Source organism: Callithrix jacchus, chromosome 9, assembly GCF_049354715.1.
Source record: "Callithrix jacchus isolate 240 chromosome 9, calJac240_pri, whole genome shotgun sequence".
Taxonomy (NCBI): Eukaryota; Metazoa; Chordata; class Mammalia; order Primates; family Cebidae; genus Callithrix; species Callithrix jacchus.
This window is the reverse complement of record NC_133510.1, coordinates 123,202,461-123,225,887: the sequence shown is the minus strand read 5'-3', so window position 1 is coordinate 123,225,887 and position 23,427 is coordinate 123,202,461. Positions and strand designations below refer to the sequence as shown.

General features: G+C 48.2%; 1 protein-coding gene across 5 annotated transcripts in view; it reads right to left on the bottom strand.

The window, feature by feature from the left end:
- Nucleotides 1-574: 574 nt before the first annotated feature.
- Nucleotides 575-23,427, bottom strand: part of BICDL1 (BICD family like cargo adaptor 1) — a 119,073-nt gene continuing 96,220 nt past the window's right edge. Inside the window, exons 5-12 of one of the 5 annotated variants that reach the window (XR_013522154.1) lie at nt 20,640-20,819; nt 19,717-19,935; nt 18,179-18,322; nt 11,806-11,936; nt 11,040-11,110; nt 4,805-4,925; nt 3,877-3,985; nt 575-1,989 (exon numbers count right to left, since the gene is read on the bottom strand). Coding sequence is in view for 2 of the 5 variants with exons in the window: in XM_017976415.4 (XP_017831904.1) it covers nt 1,828-1,989; nt 4,805-4,925; nt 11,806-11,936; nt 18,179-18,322; nt 19,717-19,935; nt 20,640-20,819 (957 nt within the window). In the remaining 3 variants the exon portion in view is untranslated. The remainder of the gene's footprint in view (nt 1,990-3,876; nt 3,986-4,804; nt 4,926-11,039; nt 11,111-11,805; nt 11,937-18,178; nt 18,323-19,716; nt 19,936-20,639; nt 20,820-23,427) is intronic. The other 4 variants (XR_008474014.2, XR_013522155.1, XM_017976415.4 and 1 more) reach the window with 4 other exon arrangements.

Sequence of the window (23,427 nt, the reverse complement as noted above, 5' to 3'; positions counted from 1 at the left end):
TTTTCTTCCAGGGTCTGTCTGCTCTCCCTCCAGAGATGTGCTCTGAGTGGGCCTGGCTTCTTTCCACCCAGCGTCCAGCTCTTCCCTGCTCTTGGTCTAGGTCTTGCACAGGAGCCTGTCGAGGCCTGGGACACTTCCAGAAGCCAGATCTGCTTTCTCCATGAACAGGTGCTCCAAGGTTGAGTTCCCCCTAGTTGGATGCAGTGGCTGGGAGCACATGTGGTAAGATGCCAGGGGAAGCTCCGTGTTTACCCTCCGCATGCCTGGAAAGGTGCAGTGGAAGTCTTTGCCTGGAGTGGCTCTATCTGGCTTGAAGTTTCTGCCAAGCTTTAGGGCCCTGCTGGCCTGGGAAGCAGCGCTGGCAGGGGACAGTGCCAGGCAAGAGGGACAGGGCAGGATCCCCTTCCTGGCCACATGCCTTGTTAACTACCAGCATCTGCAGTGACCCAGGCACAGGGGAACCCACAAGTGCTACCTCTTCAGCAGCAGCCAGCGGTGAGTCTGACATATCATCTACATTTAGACCAAACCCCACCCCCCACCCCCGTCAAAAAGCCAGACAGAGGCAGGAAGCTCCGTAGAAATTCATTTTATTCTTATTCAGACTATTTTCAAAAGAAGCAGTGGTGCGCTGTTTTTCTAAAAATATGCCTTTATAGATTTTTATATATGTATATTATAAAATCCATACATGTATTTACATGATTGCTACATACAAAATTACAGCACTGTGGTATGTACACATCTACAGGTACATTCTTTCCGCGCATCCCTGCTGTGCTTTCCCCGTGTGAGGGAGGGAGACTGAATCAGCTGTGAGCAGCTGGGGGCTGGCTGGGCCGCGGAGCCTCTGAGTGGGGGCCTGGGTGGAGGAGGTGGGGCAGCTGCCGAGGCAGGAGCAGCAGCCAGCAGGCAGTGTCTGGAAGCTCCTGGCAGCCTCCCCATTCCCTCCACCCCGTGGTGCCCATGCTGCCCTCAAGGCGGGGTGGCTGACCACAGACCCCTCTAGTGCCTGGACTTGCTTGGCTGGGCCAAGAAGTTGTGTATGTGAGGGGTGGAGAAAGGGAGCTGTGAGAGGAGGAGGAGACCCTGTCCAGCCCCAGCCCTGAGCAGGGGAAAGGGCTGGATGGCTAAAGCCTGCAGATGACTGGCAAGAACACTGCCTGGCCCGGCCCTGCTAAGGGGCAGAGACTGGAGGCTGGGAGGGAAAGTAGTGGCAGCCGGGGGCCAGAGTCTTCCTCCTGGGGGCTCAGGGGGTGGCCTCAGCTGAGCTTGGGTAAGCCCTGGCTCTTAGGCCCTGCGGCCAGAGGCTTGGCCTCCTGCCAGCAGAGGTGCATGCACGAGGGGGAGGGGCTGCCATCTCCCCTTCAACCCTAGGCCAGGGGCTAGGGAAGGAATGGAGGCTTAGGCATGGCCTGCTGCCCCGAAGGACTAGGCCCCGGGGCTAAGGCCTCCTGAGACATGCAGAGAAGGGCCTCCATTCCTTCTGTTCCCCACTGGCTAAAATCAAGGAGGCAGCAGTGCCTGGGGGTAAGCTGCGATCTGTTGGGCTGAGCTGAGAAACCAACACCAAGAGGCCCCTCTGGGAGGTGGCCTAACCCTGCTCCGGCCAAGGGCAGCCTTCAGTGGCCAAGGAAGACCCCCACCTCTAGGTTTCCATCCCCACTGACGAAAGGGAGAAGGCCCTCCCGGACCCACGGGGCCCTAGTGCGAGGGGCAGGGCAGCTACTTAGCTGCTTAGCTGCACGCTGCGGGGAGGCCCTCGCCTGCACTGCTTTTCCAGCTGCCTCCAGTCCACCCATCTTTGGTGGCCTGACTCCTCCTAACTTAAATTTTCCTGAAGAATGAGAAGAGTCGTTTGCCTTCAGCGGTGCTGGGCTCGTCTCCCCGCCCGGCACTATGGCCCCTGCAGAGGGAAGCAGCCGGCTGGCTCTGTTCCTTCAGGTGCGTGTCCATCAGCTGCCGGTCAATGACCCTGTGCATGTCATCCTGCAGAGGGGAGGGGAGAGTGGCCAGGTCTGAGCAGCTGCTCTGACCTGGCCCTAGGGGTGGACAGGGAGGTGGCAACGTCAGACAGATGAGACATGAGGATGAGATGAGTGAGGGCTGCAGCCGGGACTGCCCTGACCACGAAAGCGGTGAGCATGGGCATGACACAGGGCACACGTAGGAGCCTTACAGCACCTCCAGCCTCCTCAGGCTTGGGCCGGGTTCTCCTCGACAGTATGACCCCTGCTGCACCACCATGGTCCTCAGCTGACTGCTCAGGTGGTCTGCCCCTGCAGTCCCCACACTGGCACTCCGCCTCCTCTGACCAGGCCTTGCGGCTCTGCCTCCTGGGTCCTGTGGGCCTGGCTGTGCCTCCAGTTTGGTTTGCCACCTCCAGCCCCTGAAGGCCCTAGGGCCATTTCCAGGGGGCTCCCAGCTCCCAGCCCAATGGCCTGGCCTTGGGGGCTACTGTTGTCCAGAAAATGCCTTCCTCCCCACGGCCCGCCCCACCATGTTTTACAGAATAGCAGCCTCTCCCATAGAGGAGCATGTGGACACAGCGGCTCCACCCGCTTCCCATTCTAGTGGCTAGATTCTGACTCTGAGTAAGACTCCATTCCATGCTGGGCATGGTGGCTCATGTCTGTAATCCAGGCACTTTGGAGGCCAAGGCGGGCGGATCACCTGAGGTCAGGAGTTCAAGACCAGTCTGACCAACATGGTGAAACCCCGTCTTTAAAAAAAAAAAAAGATTCCATTTGACAAAAACGTTCTGTCACTAACAAAGTTTGAAAACTATTGGTTTAGAAATACGAGCAGCCTGTGTAATTAGCATCATCAGTAAACGTAACGCACATCTGTTCGATTGCTTCATGACTTGAACCTGGCAGGCTCTGCGGCATCCTGGTAAAAAGACCCTGAGCTTTTCTGGCTAAACCCTAGAGTCAGTCAGTCTACGGTGTCTGAGCACAGGACAGGTGAGGCCTGCATTCAGGGCAGGCTCCCTGTGGCCGGGGCAGATGACCTCTCTGGTACTGAGCGGCCACTTGCAAGATGAGGGCATGAAGTCGGGCTGGCCAGGCCCCTCCACCTGAGCACCTTGTCCATTTCCTCCTCCCTTTCACCCGTGGGTGTCATTCTAATATCTCTGCAGGTTTCAGCATGAAACAAAGGGGCCTCCGCGAATCACTGTGGGGTAGCAGTGAGTGTGGACTCCCCAACGCTCTCTGGCTCAGGGCCTGCTCCCCAGCCTCCCCATTCTCTCAGCCCCGTCCTTCAGACTCAGCTCCTTCCTGGTCTTCTCCTTGCCCTTGTCTTCTTCCTTTCCATCCCCTTTTCTGCTTGCCCCTCAGAGCTGACACCATGCCAGGTATTTGCCAACACATGGTCTCTACTTGTAAGGTTCCAGTGTATGATCTTTGGCACAGTGCCCTGTACTTAGGACGTGCTCAGTAAAATCTAAGCTAAAACCAATGTAGGAATGCTAAAGGGCCCTTTAAAAACCAACCTTTCAAAGCTTCCAGTTTTTTGTCTGGCACACTGTAATCTGCATTTTTAAACTTTAAGCAATTAGTTCTGTCCAGCTCACCCCTTAAGAGTTTCCCAGACACATGCTGCTCACAATTCCATGCCTCCTGGTCCCTCAGTGACAGAACAGCCATTTATGAGAAGATGGCACCAGCCATCAGCGCTGGGCCACGTGCTGCTGAGGAGCTCACCGGATGTGACTATGATGGAGGAGGGAGCTGGGACTGGAGACATGTCACAGTGCACAGAGATGACGCCAGGCTCCAGCACACACAACACAGTGGGCCATGAGGGGAGGCGGCGGGGCAGCACGACGATGGCAGGGCGAGAGGTTGGATGAGATTCAGGGCTTAGGCTCACCTCAAAGGCAGGAGGGGTGTACAACTAAAGCTGTTGATACGGGAACTGAGAAAGGCCACTAGATCAGAAACCAAAGGAGCCAGATAGTAAAAAGCCCTGAGGAAGCAAACTGTAGCCAGGAGAGAAGAGAGAGAACGGCGGTCAGCCAGGGCGCCGCCAGCTGGCTGCCATGCAGAGCTGAGGAGGCAGGGACTGGCACCCTGTGGTGGGGCCAGTGCTCTAGCTGCCAACCCCAAGGAGCCCTGGGAGGAATGGTCACCAACAACCTGCCCTCCTCAGGTGGCTTACCTTGTAAAGCCACAGACGGCTTTTTCATCTGTCGGGATGAAAATTCTCGGGGAGAAATATTAATGTTTATACTTATATCCTAAAACTGTGCCACCTCAACCTCACCAACAAAACCAAGCCAGCCACAGCCCCGGCCCATGCTGGACCCCAAAAATAGTGGGCTTACAGAGGGACCCACTGATTCATCTTCCCCAGGGCCTGCGCCAGCATGGTGCTCTTTGGAAAAAGCAGGCTGGCCCTTGAGAAGGGGAAGGCAGCAGCTGTCGGCTGCGGGAGGGCCACTGAGCCACATCCAGCTGTGAATTTTCATGCAATCACATGGAGCTTCCTGGGCCCTCCATGTTAACCAGTTGTTCCTTCCCAGCTTAAAGCCCAGACAATCAGCTGCCGGCGGGCCCCATTCCAAGTCAGGAGATAACTACATCTCCAAACAGCAATAGCCTGGGGACTGTCGCTCGAGCATCCTCACACATTCTTCCCCAGGACTAGGGAAAGAGGAGCTCTTGATCTTGCCAGGTGGAGACTGGGATATGCTGTTCACATGGGGCCCTCTAGTAGCAAACTCTCCTTACACTCTGCCTAGGTTCAGAGATTCCTCCTGGAATCATCTCTCGCCCTCGATCTCAGGGCTCTGGTTTACCTGCCAGGCCTCCAGCTGCTGCGAGAGGTTCAGTTTCTGCTGAATGGCATCCAGCAGCTGGCTGTTCAGAGACATCATGTCCATCCTGCACTTGGCGAGCTCCAGCTCCACAGCGTTCTTCCTGAGAACAGACAAGCCAGTGTGAGCATGGACACCTGTGCCAGAGGCATCTGGATCTTTACTTGGGGCACCTGGAGTCCACAGGATGAGGAATCAGGCTCTGACCCCCAACTCACAATAAACGGCAACCGCAGCAATAACTATGATGTTGCCTGTAGAGGGTTCGTTTGCTATATGTTTTCACATATAGTCTCTCAGTTTTCATAACCAACCTGTAGGTGAAAGGAGTATTTGTCGTCTCCATCTCAGAAAGTTGAAAAAGGACAGTACTAAAATGAGGACTGGAACCCAGAGGGGATCAAAGACCTCACACAACATAAAGGAGTTACTCATCCTTCCCCAAAGAGGCCCATCCCTACTGGAAGGCAGGCACCTTGTCCTGCTAGTATGGAAGGGATTCCTTGTAGTTAGCAACCCCCTTTAGGGGGACTGTCCTGAAGATACGGAGGTGTGCGAAGGTAGCCACACAGTGGTGATCATCACAGTCTCATCAGAATAGTCAACGATCAGGAAACTGGTCATAAATGGTAAGATGGAACACAGTCATCAGTAAAAACCATACAGTGTGTCCAGGCCCAGTGGCTGGCTGCTGTAATACCAGCACTTTGGGAAGCTCAAGTGGGAGGATCACCTGAGGAGTGATCAGGAGTTCGAGACCAGCCTAGCCAACATGGTGAAAATACAAAAATTAGCCAGGTGTGGTGGCAGGCATCTGTAATCCCAGCTACTCGGGAGGGTGAGGCAGGAGAATCGCTTGAACCTGGGAGGTGGAAGTTATAGTGAGCCAAGATCGAGCCGCTACACTCCAGCCTGGGCAACAGAGCAAGACTCTGTTTCAAAAAAAATAAAAACAATACAACAACAATAAAACCCCACAAAAAAACCATGAGGTAGAATATTTGTCAGTTCATAACATATTGCTGAGTGGATAAAAACACCAGAAAACAAGGTCTAGTATAACACTAGTTTGTAAAACAAAAACTGCCTGTGTATTCAAGGATATGCACGAAAACACCTAGTTGGTTCTCTCTGGGTGATGATTACTGATGGGGAGAAATATTAACGTTTATACCCTTATCCTAAAATTGTACCACCTCAACCTCACCAACAAAACCTCAACCTTATCTCATCCTCCGACATACTTCTGCATTTTCTATTTTCACATTTTGTGTGTGTTGCATATATTACTTTCTTCACCTTTCCCAACATTCCTAAATCATGGCTGTTCAATGCAAAAGAAAATTTTTTCTTAGGGCAGGGGAACCGGCATAAAGGTTGAAGGACCTCTGTAGGGGCAGCCCTGGTTGCCCAACTGCAGAAACAAGTATTATTTACCCCTTGCCTTCATTAATCGCTCCCTCAAGCAATCGAAACAACAAAGCTAACAAACGCATGCTCCTTGTATAGGGCCAGTGATGAAAGTGCAGGGCCCAAGAGCAGCCAGGGGATCCGCCTGCAGAGGCCACCTAGCTCGAGTCTCGCAACACCCAACTGCACTAACCCTGCACTAACCGACGTGTGGCCGGAAGGAGGAGCAGGTGGGTCCCACTTGCAAAGTGCTCAGGCCACTGCTGCGACCAGCACTTCTTTGGCTTCAGGTTTACTAAGCAATTAGTCACCTGTGCTAATACCGTAAACTGTGCCCCTCCCACCAGCCTCCCCTAGAGAAACCGCTCCAGACAGCTTCGCCACCACGTCAGCCCCGCCCACTGCGGCTGCGACATGACCCAAGCTCGTCCAATGGGTGTTGAGGGCTCAGACGCCGAAGGCTGCTTCCGTCACAGCAGCTGCTATTGGCTGGCAGTAAACGACGGAAATCCTCACGCGGCATCAGTTGCCATGGACACCCGCCCTGTGGTCCAGCAAGCATCAGAACCCGTGGTGCCCCACAGCAGCCGCTGCCTCCTGAGCTTCCAGCGGCTCCCGGCAGATGGCGCCGAGAGCAGTGGGAGCCCCGGGAATGTGCTGACTAACGCCGCTGCCGAGGAGACGAGGGGCCCAGGGCCACAGCGGCGGCGCAGCGCCAGACATAGTGGGGTTCCTTTCCTTTCCAAAAAGGCCTTAAGCCAGGGCCTGCCTGGACGACATTTGCTCATTAAAGAATCTTAGTGCTCGTCATTCATAGGATACGTCAGACCAGGATCAACACATTAATCACATTTTAAAATAGGAATATTTCCAAGGGCTCGAGTAATTCCTTTTCAAAAATGAAACCACTAGTAACGTACTCGTTTTTGTAAGGCAGATTACTAGCCCAAGATTTTGTTTTTAGTGAAGGCCTTTCACCTGCAAGGAGATAAAATTGCTACTTAAATTTTCCTGAAACTCATTTATTGTATGGGAGAAGGTGCACCTTAAGGTTTCTGCAGTCCAGTGATGAGAAGGAAGTTATTTTTTCTTAGGTTTTCTCACCGCTGACTACACATTAAAATAAACAGGGAAAGAAGTGGGCCCCAAAGAGGGCCACCACACGGTGACTTCGATTGTACCGTTCTGGTGTCTGAGAGCTCCCCAGATGATTCTAATGTGCAGCCAGGATGGAGAATCAGAGAGAGTGTACATGGAGGCATCTATCTGGTAAAATTAAGGTTTTGTACAAAATGTTCAGCCTCTTTTCCTTGTCTGAGAGAAGGTAACCAACCCATGTGTACGTCTATCTTCAATCTGCCTTTTTTTTTTTTTTTTTTTTTTTTGAGATAGGATCTTGCTCTGTCACCCAGACTGGAGTGCAGTGCCATGATCACAGCTCACCACAGCCTCAACCTGCTGGGCTCAAGTGATCCTCCCACCTCGACCTCTTGAGTATCTGGGACTTCAAGAGTATGCCACCACACTCAGCTAATTTATTTTTATTTTTGGTAGAGACAAGGTCTTACTATGTTGCCCAGGCTGGTCTTGAACCCCTGGGCTCAAGCAATCCTCCCATCTTGGCTTCCCAAAGTGCTAGGATTACAGGCACCTTGCCTGGCCTCCTCCTGCTTTTTATTTCTAATGGGCTTCCACAATTAGCATCTTCATTTTACCATTTTATTCCGTCACACAATTTCACTATTACTCATAAAGGTATGATGCCTCCTCTATCACACTGTCACTTTTTTTTGAGACAGGGCCTCATTCTGTCATCTAAGCTGGAGTGCACTGGTGTGATCTTGGCTCACTGCAACCTTTGCCTCCTGAATTTGTGGTCCTCCCACCTGGCTTTTTTTTTTTTTTTTTTTTTTTGTAGAGACAGGGTTTCACCATGTTGGCCAGGTTGGTCTTGAACTCCAGACCTAGTGATCCACCTGCCTCAGCCTCCCAAAGTGCTGGAATTGCAGGCCTGGGCCACCATGCGCCAGCCTTAAAACACTGCTACTTAAGTATCCATTAACTAAATATAGCAGAAATCCAAGCAGCAAAGATACATAGTTATGTGGGCTTCACCAAGAATAATTTCTAAAATAAACCAGCAACTGACAGACATCATGACATGCGGTTCTGACCAGATAGAAAGAGGACCCAAGGGTAAAACAGAAATGGAGTTAATGAAAGTTATGAAAGAGAACAGAAGGGAAGGCAAAAGTGTGTGTGGAAGTGAGGTTAGAGGACTTTCTTTTTTTTTTTTTTTTTTGAGACACAGTCCCGCTCTGTCACCCAGGCTGGAGCGCAGTGGCGTAATCTCAGCTCACTACAACTTCCGCCTCCCAGGTTCAAGTGATTCTCCTGCCTCAGCCTCCCGAGTAGCTGGGATTACAGGCGCCTGCCACCAAGCTTGATTAATTTTTGTATTTTTAGTAGAGATGGGGTTTCACCATGTTGGCCAGGCTGGTCTCAAACTCCTGATCTCAGGTGATCTGCCTGCCTCAGCCTCCCAAAGTACTGGGATTACAGGTGTGAGCCACCCGCTCAGCCTGAGTATGAGGATTGTCAAAAGTTAAAATGTGTGTCATATTATTATTTTCTTTTACAAAGGCATGTAGTATCTTATTTACAAACTGTTTCCAAGGAGCTCATTTTAGCTTTCCAACAAGTAGTAGTGTCACAGAAGGAAACAGGTGTCAGGAAAATGGGAGTGAGAAGACCTGAGGTGGAGGCTCATGAGTCACTGCTGACTGTGGCCCTGGCCCTGGGAAAGTATTTTTAAGTTTCCTCATCAGTAAAATTGGGATTAAAAAATTTTACTTCCTACTGTGGCTGGGAGGATTAATGGACGTGTTTTATAAACAGTAAAGTAATGTATAAATACTACTATTGGCTGGGCACAGTGGTTCACACTCATAATCCTAGCACTTTGGGAGGCTGAGGTGGGTGGATCACTTGAGGTCAGGAGTTTGAGACAAGCCTGACCAACATGGTGAAACCCCATCTCTACTAAAAATACAAAAAATTAGCCTGGCATGGTGGTGGGCACCTATAATTCCAGCTACTCAGGAGGCTGAGGCAGGAGAATCACTCAAACCTGGGAGGCAGATGTTGCAGTGAGCTGAGATCATGCCACTGTGCTCCAGCCTAGGTAACAGAGTAAGACTCAGTCTCAAATAAATAAATAAATAAGTTGTAAATGACCCCAAAATAGACACATTTTTGGTAACTATCTCTTCATACTCATTAAACAGGGTGGGGCTGGGCACAGTGGCTCATGCTTGTAATTCCAGATCCCTGGGACCCAGGAATTTAAGACCAGCCTGGGCAATAGGGCAAAACCTCATCTCTACAAAAAACAAAAAAACTAACCAGGTGTGGTGGCATGCAGCTGTAGTCCCAGCTACTTTGGAGGCTGAGAGGTAGGAGGATTGCTTGAGCCCAGGAGGTCAAGGATGCAGGGAGCTGTGGACTGGGCCACTATACTCCAGCCTGGGTAGCAGAGTAAGACCCTGCCTCAAAAAATAAATAAAAAATAATTCACAGGGGGATGGGAGATATGTAAATATGTCTGTTTCCAAAGTTTCTGAATGTAAGAGAGTATGTTTCTCTTACGCTTCAATAAGAGAATGCATTTCTTCTCTGTTAAAGGAAACGTGGCTAGGCTCATGCCAGTAATCCTAACAATTCTGGAAGCTGAGGTGGGCAGATCACTTGAAGCCAGGAGTTCGGAGTAAAACCCCATCTCTACTAAAAATACAAAAATTAGCTGGGTGTGGTGATGTGCACCTGTAATCCCAGCTACTCAGGAGGCTGAGGCAAGAGAACAGCTTGAACCCAGGAGGCAGAGGTTGCAGTGAACTGAGATCATGCCACTGCACTCCAGTGTGGGTAACACAGTGAGACTCTCTCTCAAAAATATTAAATAAAGAAAATGTGGCCAGGCACAACAGCTAGCCTCTGTAGTCTCAGCACTTTGGGAGGCTAGGTGGGTGGATCACTTGAGCCCAGGAGTTCAAGACTAGCCTGGATAACATGGTGAAAACCCATTATCTACAAAAAATACAAAAATTAGCCTGGCATGGTTGCACAGCTACTTGGGAGGCTGAGGTGGGAGGACTGTTGAACCTGGGAGGTCACGGCTTCAGTGAGCTATGATTGTGTCACTGCACTCCAGCCTGGCGGACATAGAGAGACATGTCTCAAACAAACAAAAACCACAAAACATTTTTAAAAAGACCTAGTTGTTGTCTAGGCATGGTGGCTCACATCTGTAATCCCAGCACTTTGGGAGGCTGAGGTGGGTGGATCTTCCGAGGTCAGGAGTTGCCTGGTCAACGTGGTGAAACCCAATCTCTACTAAAAACACAGAAATTAGCTGGGCATGATGGTGGACACCTGTAATCCCAGCTACTTGGGAGGCTGAGGCAGGAGAATTGCTTGAACTCAGGAGGTGCGGGTTGCAATGATCCAAGATGGCACCACTGCACTCCAGCCTGGGCAACAAGGGCGAAACTCCATCTCAAAAAAAAAAGGATATTTATGGGCCAACTGGGGAAATTCTAACATCAACTGAATATTGATTTTATTAAGAAATCATTTATTCAAGTGTGATCATTGTATTGTGGTTGGGTATTTTTTTTTAAGTCTTTCTGGTAGAGGTGTATACGAAGTGTTTATGGAGGAGATGACACTATGTCTTGTGATTTGTTTTAACATAACCCAACAGGGAGGTGTAGGAAGTGGGTGAAGATACAGATGAAATAACACTGACCATATGTTGATTAGTATTGAGGCTGAGAGATGAAGTCATCCTGTATCTCCTCTTTTTGTGTTTGCTTGAAGCTGTCCATAATAAAACAATAGAAACAAAAGACAAAAAACTAAAAAAAAAAAAAAGTGAGGTAGATATATACATATAATAAAATTGGAGGCTGGGTGCGGTGGCTCATACATGTAATCCCAACACTTTGGGAGGCTGAGGCTGGTGGAACACCTGAGGTCAGGAGTTTGAGACCAGTCTGGCCAACATGGTGAAACCCCAGCTCTAATAAAAATAAAAAATTGGCTGGGCAAGGTGGCAGGTGCATGTAATCCCAGCTACTTGGGAGGCTGACACAGGAGAATCGCTTGAACCCAGGAGGCTGACGATGCAGTGAGCCGAGATTGTGCCATCGCACTTCAGCCTGGGTAAGAAGAGCAAAACTCTGTCTAAAAAAAAAAATTGGAAAGTTCTTTAAGATATAAGTGCAAAAGAAAGCAAGACATGTAGAGTATCATGATGTCTAAAACCACATAACAACTACATTGCCTATACACCTACATATGCATTAGAAAAAAACTGCAAAAAATGCATACCTACTTTTCAATACTAGCATCTCTCTGGAGAGGAGAATGGAAATGGGGGTAGGGATGGGTAGCAGGGCAACTCTTTTACTTTTGTATTCTTTTGTGTGATTTACTTTTTAAAAAATGAGCCTATGCTCAATTCTATATACTCAACTTCATTTTAAGAATAAAGTGAAGCCATCCCTACTCACTTTGAAATGGCCTCGTCACGGTCCCTGATGGCCTTCTGAAGCTGCTCCTTTGGCTCCCTGTCCTCAGATGTCACTCTGAGTCGGTCTCTCTCCTCTTTTAGGGCAGTCATCTCCACACTCAGCAGTGTCACCTAACAGAGGAATGAACATGGTATCACTGACCTGGGTGATTTTCCCTCAAAGAAAAGAAGAAGAAAGAGACATTAGGCAGGCCCAGGGTACATGCGTGGGGCTGCAGGCTGATAACATTCCACTGCCATTCTGCTCCAAGGGAGGGCCTGTCTGTCGTAAAGAAAGGGTACCACATGCTAGGCTTGAGCTCAGTGGCAAAGGAGCTGGGAGAAATTCAGCCCTGGACTTGCAGCCATAGGCCAGATCCCCTTTGCACTCAGCACAGCACACTACCTCCTTCCTCTCGAGGCACTCCAGGTAAGGAGTGAAAGAAGACCCTAAGTGCATCATGACACACATTTTTTAGGGCAGGAAATCCAGTTTCCTTTCCCATCATCTTCCACTCAACATGGATGCTGCTATCAACAGAGCCCTGGATGCTTCCAAAGCTTGAGACCCTGTTCCCATCTCTAACAGCACTTGGCACAGCCCAGCTCTCTTTCATTCTTCAGCTCCCCATGTGAAAGCCACAGAGAACCTGACACCCAAATGACATTATCATCTTTCACCTCAAACCTGTTACCTTTTCTGTGGTCTGTGCATCAGGGAAGGGCAGCACAACCTTCTCAGGTCCTCGTGCCCCAGCTGGGAGTCAACCTTTGGTAGTGAGGCACCCCTCCAGTGGCTCCATCAGGGACCACAGCTTTCCCTGCCCCACAGTATGGTAACCCTGTGTACATCATAATCTGTGTGATGGCAGGAAGCGTGTCACATCCATCTATGCGCATCCCAGAGCCTGGCTGTGTATGGTGCTTAATTCCAAAGCAGTAGACAATTGTCATTTTTTGGCTAGTCATCATTCAAAATCTCTTCCTATTTTGGGGGCATTCCTAATTGTGTGAGATGTGGTGTGAGACAAGGCTCGATCTCCAACTCAAGAAGCCAATGGGAAAGACATTTCCTTTCCCAGGCAGCCTGGGCACAGGCCTGTGACCAAACTTGCCAGTTACATCCCTTTCCAGGGACTGCAGCTCTGAGCACAGCAAAGCTCCAGGCGAGTGGGGAATTACTGACAAGGGCAGTTTGTTTCTGTTGTCCCTTTCCCATGGCCTTTTCTTGTTTTGGAGCCGAGTTCTCCCACTTTCCTGTTGATTCTGTAAGCTACAGATCTAATATATTCTCTTTCTGGTTACATTAGGCAGAGCACATTTTTGCTGTTTGCAACCCAAAACCCCGCCTGGTAGAGCTTTCAATAAATATTTATTGACTAATGAAAGGGTGGGAGCCCCTTCTTCTCAGCTGATAGGCTCAGACATCAAGGATGCCTAACCTTGCCTTCATGTTAAATATTACTCATACTTTGACAGTCTTCTAAGAGAGGACCCATCCATATAGGTCTTCCTCCCTCTCACAAGGGGACAGCTGCCGCCTTTCAGTATACTCATCTATTCTTCAAGTCCCAGGTCTCATCCTCTTCAGCTAGAATGAAACTGAGCAAAGGCCCTAAGTATAAGCCTGAAAATCAAGCTTCCCTTGATACTGAAGTGTCTGAAAATCAATATACTTCAGACACTCCCCAGACTGCGACAGCAGAGCTGCCAGCCCCTGGGGTAACAGACGCTCTGGAGGAATTCAGAGGACAACCAACAGTGAAGAGGGACAGAAGGACAATTTGTTGCTACTATAAGCAATGCGTTTTGTACTCTGCAGAGTCTGGCAGGGAACATCAGGGCTGCATCAAGGAGCAGCTTCCCTGGTAGGGTCAGCTGGGTAGGTAGGGAGGGTAGCCTTGGGGAGTAACAGGCTAGAGCACCTGTGGCTTCCCAGCACACATATGCGTCCAACCCTGAGGCAGACAAGGCCCTAGGGCAGAGCACAGCCTCCCCGTATTTACCAGCGGGCTCTGCAGCCTGATAGGCCAGGACTTAAGACCCACAAAGCACCTGGTAGAGACAGCCAGACCTCCTTAGACCGAAAGAGCCCTGACATGGCCTTGGGCCAGCTGTGGGCCAGTCAGACAGATGTTCTGCCAGCCGAGTAAGGGACAGGTTAAAACTACATGCTAGGCAGGGAAAGCCAACTTTTAATATACTCCAAATAAAACTCCTTCAGAAGAACTTTTTACTTTGGCCTAAAAACACATTTTTTTTTTTTAGGAGTTATAGCCTACCAGACAATTGCCTTAGGAGAGGTGACAAGGCACTTACCTTCTTTGAGCTATACACACTTTTCATAAAAAGCAGGAATAAAAATAATTATTTCTCACCACTAAGTTGTTGAGAAGTACGACGTGATAAATGATGTCAAGGGCGCAATGCAATGCCTGGCATACGGCTGTAAGCTCTGCTCTCTCCTCCCTCCTGCAAGGTGGGACCTAATCACTGCTGTCATGAGAACTGAGCTGGCTTGTTTATACAAAGACTTAGGTTACATCCACCCCCAAATCCACTTTTCTCAAATAAGGTTGTGTCTCTGAAATTAAATAGCAAAGAAAACATCCCAAAGTCAGATATTGAGGGCTTAATTTGCTCTTGTTCAACAATATTTGAGTGCTTATTCTAAGCAAGGCACTGTGCTAGAGGCTTTAGGAGAGGACAAAGCTAAGTCAGAGCTCGAGCTCATCCTTACGGGGTTTGACAGAGATGAGATGTGAGCAGGGTAACTGTGACAAGACAGAGCCGGGATGCTCCATGAGGAAGGGAATCAAGAGGGTTTCAGAAGGAAGTGAAGCTGGATTGGGAACTTGAAGGATGAGCAGCACGGAGATATGGGCAGGCAGGAGGGAAGGGCCTTGTGGGCATAGAGAAAGCTAGGGAGAAGGCCCAGATGGGGGTAGCATGAGGAGCATGTGCCACTGCCCTTTATATCCTATGTTCGGTTCGGGGCAAGAGGGAAATCAGAGGGACAGAGGCTGTGTGGCTGGAATGCAACCAGACTGCATGGCCACAAGGGCTCAAGGCTTCCTGCCATTTGATAATGGGAACCCACCCAGAACTTTTAAGGGGCGTCCCACTTTCAAGTCACGCTTCAGGAAGACCAATCCAAAGCATATGAGGGTGGGCGGGCTGAGGGAAGGCAGATAAATTGGGAAGTGGTGACCACAGCCAGGGTGTGAAAGGATGCAGGTCTTGAAATAGGGCAGGAGCTCGGAGGATGGGGGATGGAGGAGAGGGCCATGCTGAGATTTCAGAGAGGCACCCAGATATGATGAGAAGCCCACAGGCTCCCAGCACTCACTCTCTGCATGTTCATACCCCTTCTGGAGTAACAAGTGTGCACTCGAGTCAAGCATGAAGGATCCAAACAACAGAACTGGCTGACGGGCCTGAGAACTGGCTGCGGTCCTCATTTATAACATGTTCACATTCTACAGACTAATCATGGAAGACCCCCTGCATTCTAGCAGCTTCTCCATGCACACCAGAAGTGAGGGGTGGGCCATGCGGAGAACAGAGAAGGGGACAGTTCCTTGCCACTGACGGGGGTGGGATGAAAGGGGGCACAACACCATGGAAAGGACTTTGTTCCTTAAGCACAATAACAGGTGCCGGGCAAGTCTTCAGGTCTGGCTATGGATTTTGTTTCTGAAAAATAATTACCAAATTAAACCTAAGTTTTCTTTTATTTAAAAGTTTGGGTAGGCTTTTAAAATTCTAAAATTCTAAAAAACATTTCCAGGTGGAAATGGCTTCCTAAATATTTATTTATTTTGAGGCAGAGTCTCCCTCTGTCTCCCAGGTTGCAGTGCAGTGGCACGATCTCAGCTCACTGCAACCTCCGCCTCCTGGGTTCAAGTGATTCTCCTGCCTCAGCCTCCCGAGTAGCTGGGATTACAAGCACCCACCACCATGCCCAGCCAATTTTTTGTATTTTTAGTAGAGACGGGGTTTCACCATGTTGGTCAGGCTAGTCTCAAACTCCTGACCTTGTGATCTGCCCACTTCAGCCTCCCAAAATGCTGAAATTACCGGCATGAGCCATTGCACCTGGCCACTAAATATTCTACAACAGAATTTTGGCAAGCTACAATATGCTTATGTTTCTGAATAAAATAATACCCCCTTCCATTCACCGTGGGGTGCTGGTTTTATAATTTTGATAAACAAAACAACAAAACCAGTTAATATCAAAGAACTCATAAACAGAAGCACCTCATGGAAATTTAAATAGGCTTTAAAATAAAAACTTTTATTAATGCAAAGACCTTTTAGATCCAACTTACTCCTGCATTTTATTTTTCCAGTTTAGAAGATCTGTCTCTGAATCTGAATCACTCTCTGGCCAAATTACCTGCTGAAGCACTTAGGTTTCAGGCTGGTGAATGTCTGTGGCTACCTAGCCCCAGTCTCCAGCATTTAGCTGCAAGCAAGCCACAGCTTTTTTGAGACAGAGTCTCACTCTGTCATCCAGGTTGGAGTGTAGTGGTACGATCCTGGCTCACTGCAACCCTTGCCTTCCTGGGTTCGAGCAATTCTCCCATCTCAACTTCCCGAGTAGCTGGGATTATAGGTGTATGCCACCACATCTGGCTACTTTTTCTATTTTTAGTAGAGACGGGGTTTCGCCATGTTGGCCAGGCTGGCCTGAAACTCCCAACCTAGAGTGATCCACCCGCCTTGGCCTTCCAAAATGCTGGGATTACAGGCATGAGCCACTGTGCCTGGCGAAGCCACAGCTTGAAATGGCATCTTTGTGTCCTTGTTATCTGGTCACTCACAGAAGGAAGAGGACAGTAGATGGCTGGAGGTGGGTCCCCTAATATTTTCCAAGAAAATATCAGGAAGACTAATGGGATGATCTCCCAAAAAGGGGAGTTTCTTTCTATAAAGATATTTGAAATGTAAGTCTTTTTCTATAAAGATATTTGATATCTGAAATGTACTGACAGGGACTGCATGTGGTGGCTCACACGTGTAATCCCAGCATTTTGAGAGTCCAAGGTGAGTGGATTTCTCGAGCCCAGGAGTTCGAGACCAGCTTAGGCAAGATGGTGAAAACTCATCTCTACAAAAAAATACAAAAATTTAGTTGGTCATGGTAGCACATGCCTGTAGTCCCAGCTACTTGGGCAGCTGAGGTGAAAGGATTGCTTGAGCCCAGAAGTCAAGGCTGCAGTGAGCTATGATTGCGCCACTGTAATCTGGCCTGGGCAACAGAGTGAGATCCAAAAAAAAGGCAGGGCGCGGTGGCTCAAGCCTGTAATCCCAGCACTTTGGGAGGCCGAGACGGGTGGATCACAAGGTCAAGAGATCGAGATCATCCTGGTCAACAAACTGAAACCCCGTCTCTACTAAAAATACAGAAATTAGCTGGGCATGGTGGTGCACGCCTGTAGTCCCAGCTACTCGGGAAGCTGAGGCAGGAGAATTGCTTGAACCCAGGAGGTGGAGGCTGTGGCAAGCCGATATTGCACCATTGCACTCCAGCCTGGGTAACAAGAGTGAAACTCCATCTAAAAAAAAAAAAAAAAAAAAAATACTGACTGAAGTGAAAGGCAGAATTAAATTCCATCTCAAAGAAACCTCATGTAGCAGTAATGAATGAACAGCTTTGAGCCAGGAAAGGAGAGGGGGCAGAACCAGGTTTAGAAGCTACTTGTTTGGTGCCACTCTAGCCCCTACTCCCAAGCAGGACAGAACCTCTACACATGACCATAGTCAAAATGAAGAGCCTTTATGTATCTCCTAGGATAGACTTTAGAAGCTCCTTTTTGGGTGGGGCTGCCTATAAATCTTTTAAAGTTTTTCGGATCAGAATAGAAATGTCCTTCTCCAGCATTCTCATTTGAGAGAGAAAATCAGGATCAAAGGAGAAACCAACAGCAAGGATGGCAGGAAGTTCTTCTAAAGCTGAGGAACAGGATGAGAGAGGTGGTGGTACTTGCAAAAGGGAACTGTGCTGTTAAGATCAATTGTTCTTGGTTGCAAACTTCCCTGCCCAGCAGCTGCTGGAAAAGCATTTGTAAATAGCTGGAGGGCTGTCAGCACCTATCAGTCAGATTAACTTTGGCTCTGTATAAGGCAGAGTGTCACTGGAGGAAATGGAGGGGCAGCTATTCTTATTCCTGCCAATTTTACTTTGGGCCAAACTAAAGGACTGCATTCTTCTCTTGAAGTTTACCTCAACTTCAGGTCACCATTCCCTAATGATTTGATGGAGAGCCACTTCTCATACGGAAGTGGGAGAGCAACTCACAAGGGTCCCGAGAGAGCCAGAGACAGGTGCACATGCCCTGCACTGGACTGAAGGTAGGGGTGCTCACCTGACTGTGGAGTCGCTGCAGCTCTTCTAGGCTTTGCCTCAGTTTACCCCTCTCTCCCTCCATGAGCTCCCTCAGGGCTCTTGAGTCCTCACTGGTCTGCCTTATCTGTTCTTCTAAGGAGTCATCATCAAGTCTCCGGGAGCTCTGACAGCAAAAGAAAGACAGCCAGACAGTGATGGTAATGGTAGAGGAGAGATGGGGAGGGGTGAGAGAGATGGTTAGTGGGGAGAGAGAAGGAAAGGAGAAATGGGGGAGAGCAGAGAAATGGTAAGGGGAAAGATAGTAGGGAAGATGGAAGGAGAAAAAGGAGGACAGAGACAAAAGGTGGAAGGAAGAAAGTGGAGAAGAGAGATTGCTCAATTTCAACCTGTAAGCAGATGTTCACTTTAGTTTCAGGCTTGAGGAAAAGGAAGCTGTGTGGCGTGAACAGCACACCACAGTCGATAGCTCTCTTCTCCCACAGTGACCTGGCCTCATATTACAATACCTCTACAAATCAACACCGCATGATCAGACAGAACAGCTGCCCTTCATCTTACTTTACTCAGTACAGGTAGAAAGACACAACTTTTCTGTAGGAGGATGGAACATGAGGAGAAATAATAGCCCAAAAGGTAGCAGTGTGAGTAGAGGGTAAGTCAGGGAAAAATCTGTCATGAAGCCAGAAGAAATGCCAGTCTGCCCAGGATGCCCATGGAAACAGTCCTCTCCTCCATAGGTGGCCACATCTGGGATTCTAGAGCTGATCTTCTCAGAACTGATCTTCCCAACTTTCTGTGCTCATTTACATTCTTTTGGTGGAAGCTTCAGATCTTTTAGTTTTGCCAATTCACAGCTAACCCTACCACTAGGACCAAAGGGCTACAGAATAGCAATTTATAGTTTTTACTTGGATCCAAACTTCTATATGCAAAGTTTCCAAGGAAATTTAAATTGGAAGCTGCCACTGTCTGTGTATCACTACCTGAAGAAAAGGTCTCCATGGGTACCTGGTATCTGCAGGAAGCTGACTTTGGAGCCCTGACACTTGGCCCCTCTGCCTCATCACACCAGTAATTGGTGTTCTCAAATAATAAGGGCTCATGGACGGGCACGGTGGCTCACACCTACAACCCCAGCACTTTGGGAAGCTGAGATGGATGTATCACTTGAGGTCAAGAGTTCAAAACTAGCCTGGCCAACATGGTGAAACACTGTCTCTACTAAAAGTACAAAAATTAGCTGGGTATGGTGGTGAGCGCCTGTAATCCCAGCTACTCAGGAGTCTGAGGCACAAGAATCACTTGAACCCAGGAGGCAGAGGTTATAGTGAGTCAAGATTGTGTCACTGCACTCCAGCTGGGGTGACAGAGTGAGACTCTGTCTCAAAAACAAAAACGAGACAAAACGAAACAAAACAAAACAATAAGGGCTCAGAAGAAATTCTTGGAGATATTTCATTGGGTTTCAGTTCCAGGGCTGATCCCTTCTATATTGGGTTCTAACCTGCCAATAGCCAGCTCCTGTGGGGTAAGGACCATCTCAGACTGGCCTCTTACCGTGGGCTCCATGCCATCCACAATACTCTGTATTAGTCTCTTGAGCTCGTTGAGGGCAGTGCGCAAGCTGCCGGCTGGCACATCCTTGGCAGACGAGGTTTCTGAAGACTCATCCATGGAGGAGTCCGTGGAGACGGCCGAGTCAGCGCTGTCATTGCCTCGAAGGTGTGAGCACAGATAGCGAACCTGGCAGTAGGCTTCCCAGAGCTGCAGTCTCAGCTGTTCCACAGAGAATTCTTCTTCATTATGGACTCTAGAGAAAACTGCCATCTGGCCATCTTTTTTTAGCATCTGAACCCAAAATACTAACACCTAAGACACTAGTTCGAGGAGAAAGGGCTTTTTGTTCTGTGTTTGTTTTTTCAACTTATTGGTCCCAAGAAATAATACTTATTCTGAGCCAAGTACATCTATATAGACTCCAAATTCTTATTTTCCCCGTTCTCTAGCTTCTTCCATTTGCAAAATAAATAACTTCTTTATGTAATCAGTTACTTTGATGGGAGTCAGAAACCAGTGAGTAGAATGAATGGTTCTAGGTATTATGAAAAGTGTGAAAAGAAACCAATTAGATGGGGAAGATGGATCATGATTGCTCTGGAACTCTGTCAATATAAGAGGTATGGAGCTGATGGCACAAGCATTTCCTAACAGGAAGTGGGGTGACAATGACTGGGAACTGGCTGTGCCTGTGATACTGTCCTCTAGCAATTCAACACCTTAATGGATAAGGTGGGTGGAAAATGGAGGGCCAGGGGCATGCTACATCAAGGCCTGCGTCACAACACTCTAGCCAGCAGGCCAAGGGGCTGACACAGGCACGGGGGCACAGCCCTTGCCAGGCTGGCATCTGAGCACTAGAGAGGATGGGCCCTGAGCAACTCCAGGGAGCCTCTCCTGTGGGGTGACAGGCAGGTCAGCACCTGCTCTCGCTCTTGTTCCAGCTCCTCGGCCTCCATGCTCTGCTCAATCTCTGACAGGAGGGATGTGCTGGTGGCGGCAGAGCTCTGCAGACTCCTCTCCTCAGTGAGTTCTTCCACCTTCACCTGCAGTTGTCGGCAGGAGAGACGCACCTCCTGAAGCTCCAGCTGGCTCTGGTGCAGCTTTCAAAGGAAGAGCAAATGGTAGTGAGGTTTACCAAACACAAACCAAGACAAACTGACCCTCAACCCGATCATGCTTCTGGATCCAACCACCAATTTACAGAAAAATAAACAGGAGAGAGGAACGTGTTAAACTGCATCAGGAGATGCACGCAGCAAAGTCCTAATCTAGAAAATTCTGGCCAGGTGCGATGGCTCATGCCTGTAATCCCAGCACTTTGGGAGGCTGAGGCAGGCAGATCACCTAAGGTCAGGAGTTCAAGACCAGCCTAGCCAATATGCTGAAACCCTGTCTCTATGGGCACCTGAAATCCCAGGTACTTGGGGACTGAGGCGGGAGAATCACTTGAACTCGGGAGGTGGAGGTTGCAGTGAGCAGAGATTGTGCCACTGCGCTCCAGCCTGGGTGACAGTGTGAGACTCCATCTCAAATAAAAGAAAATTCTACAGGACAAACAACTCTATTTTCTTAACAAAAACATTGTAAGGGGAAAAAAAAGATAAAGGAGAAACACAGAAATAAAAAAAGATTAGAGTTATACCAACCAGGCCTGGCACGGTGGGCTCTCGCCTATAACACCAGCATTTTGGAAGGCCAAAGTGGGCTGATAACCTGAGATCAGGAGATCAAGACCAATCTGGCCAACATGGTGAAACCTGTCTCTACTGAAAACACAAAAATTAGCTGGGTGTGGTGACGGGCGCCTGTAATCCCAGCTACTTGGGCGGCTGAGGCAGGAGAACTGCTTGAACCCAGGAGGCAGAGGTTACAGTGAACAGAGGTTGCACCACTGCACTCCAGCCTTGGATGACAAGAGCAAAAACTGCGTCTCGAAAAAAAAAAAACTTATACCAACCAATTGCACTGTATAGGCCCATTTTAATTTATATCTTGATTCAAACAACAACTGTGAAAAAAATATGACATTAATAAAACAAGTGAAAATTTGAAAATTCACTGGACATTTTGTGATATTAAGAAAATATGCTAATTTTTGGGTATAATAGTACTGTAGTTACATTTTTATAAGTTCCTATCTTTTAGAGGTTAGTACTTTTTATTTACAGACGAACTTACTAAAGTTTGAGATTTACTTCAAAATAACATGGGAGAAAAGGAAATGGATGTTATGAAGATGGGGCAGCACTGGCCAGGGATAGGTGGTTTTCAGAGGTGGGCTTGATTACACTGTGCCACTGTGGAATGTTTGAAATCCTTTGTAATAAAAAAATCAAACACACACACAGGCACACAAAGTTAGATACCATTAGACTCTCACCAAGCTGGCTAACATAAATAATACAAATAACATCAAGTGTTGATGAAGATGTGGGACAATGCTGGTGGGAGTGGAAAATGTACAAATACAGTGGAAAACTGGCAGTTTCTAATAAAGTTAAATACAATCTATAGTCCACAATCCACTTTTAGCTGTAGACCCAACAAAAATGAAATGTGCACAACCGACATATACAGGATGTTCAAATAGCCACAAACGGGAAAGAATCCAAATGCCAATAAAACTAGAGTAAGTAAATTGTGGTATGTTCACATGTTGCAATACTGCCCAATGATGAAAGAATATACTGTGACTACATGCCACAACATGGTTAAATTTCATAGACACAATGTTCAACAAAAGCCAGACATAAAAGGTATACATGATTCTATTTATAAAATGTTCCCAAACGTCACTGAGGTAGAAGAAAGTTGGAGTAGAGGTTTGCTTTTGAGGAAGCGGTAAGTATTCTTTTTAGGGTGCTGATCATGGTCTGTATCTAGATCTCAATGGTGGTTACACAGATATATATTTGTAAAAACTAATTGGGCTGTCCCCTTAAGATTTTTGAAGATCTCTGAGGGAAGCTTCAGTTCTAACTCTCATGGGCAGAAATGTACATACTTTTGCCATGTCTAACATCAGTCCTTCATCCTGAGCGTTCACCTTTTGTTCTCTCTCAGTCCTTTCCTGAAGACTGGAAAGAGCTTATTACTTGGAGATATTCCTTTTCAATAGCTTTCCAAATAGCCCTATTCTGCAGGCCAAACATCATATATATTATATACTCTTTAGGCTATTCCCAGCCTCTCTCTCTTGATTTTTAAATGATCACAGAGATTTTCACATAAACCTACATTTTTAGAGCTGGGAGAGCCACAGAGATCAATGAATTCAACTATCTCAGGATAAAATTGAAGCTCAGAAAAAAGGGAATGGCGCCAGTGGTAGAGAGAAGACAGCAGCGCAGGGGTCAGAATTGTGGGTAGTGCTCTTTCCTTTTCTCTCCATGCTGCTACTTCAGCCCCTCCACTCCACTGCATTCTCCATGGCCCCTTCGGTGTGGAGTTCACTACAGGGCACAACTCTCTGGGGAGGTTACTACTACTGAATATAAGGGGACGACCCAACCACAACTGCTAAATGCTATTTTTTTTCCTGAGTCTCTGTCACCCAGGCTAGAGTGCAGTGGCATGATCTTGGTTCACTGCAACCTATGCCTTCTGGGTTCAAGTGATTCTCCTGCCTCAGCCTCCTAAGTAGCTGGGACCACAGGCATGTGCTGCCACATCCGGCTAAATATTTTATTTTTAGTAGAGACAGGATTT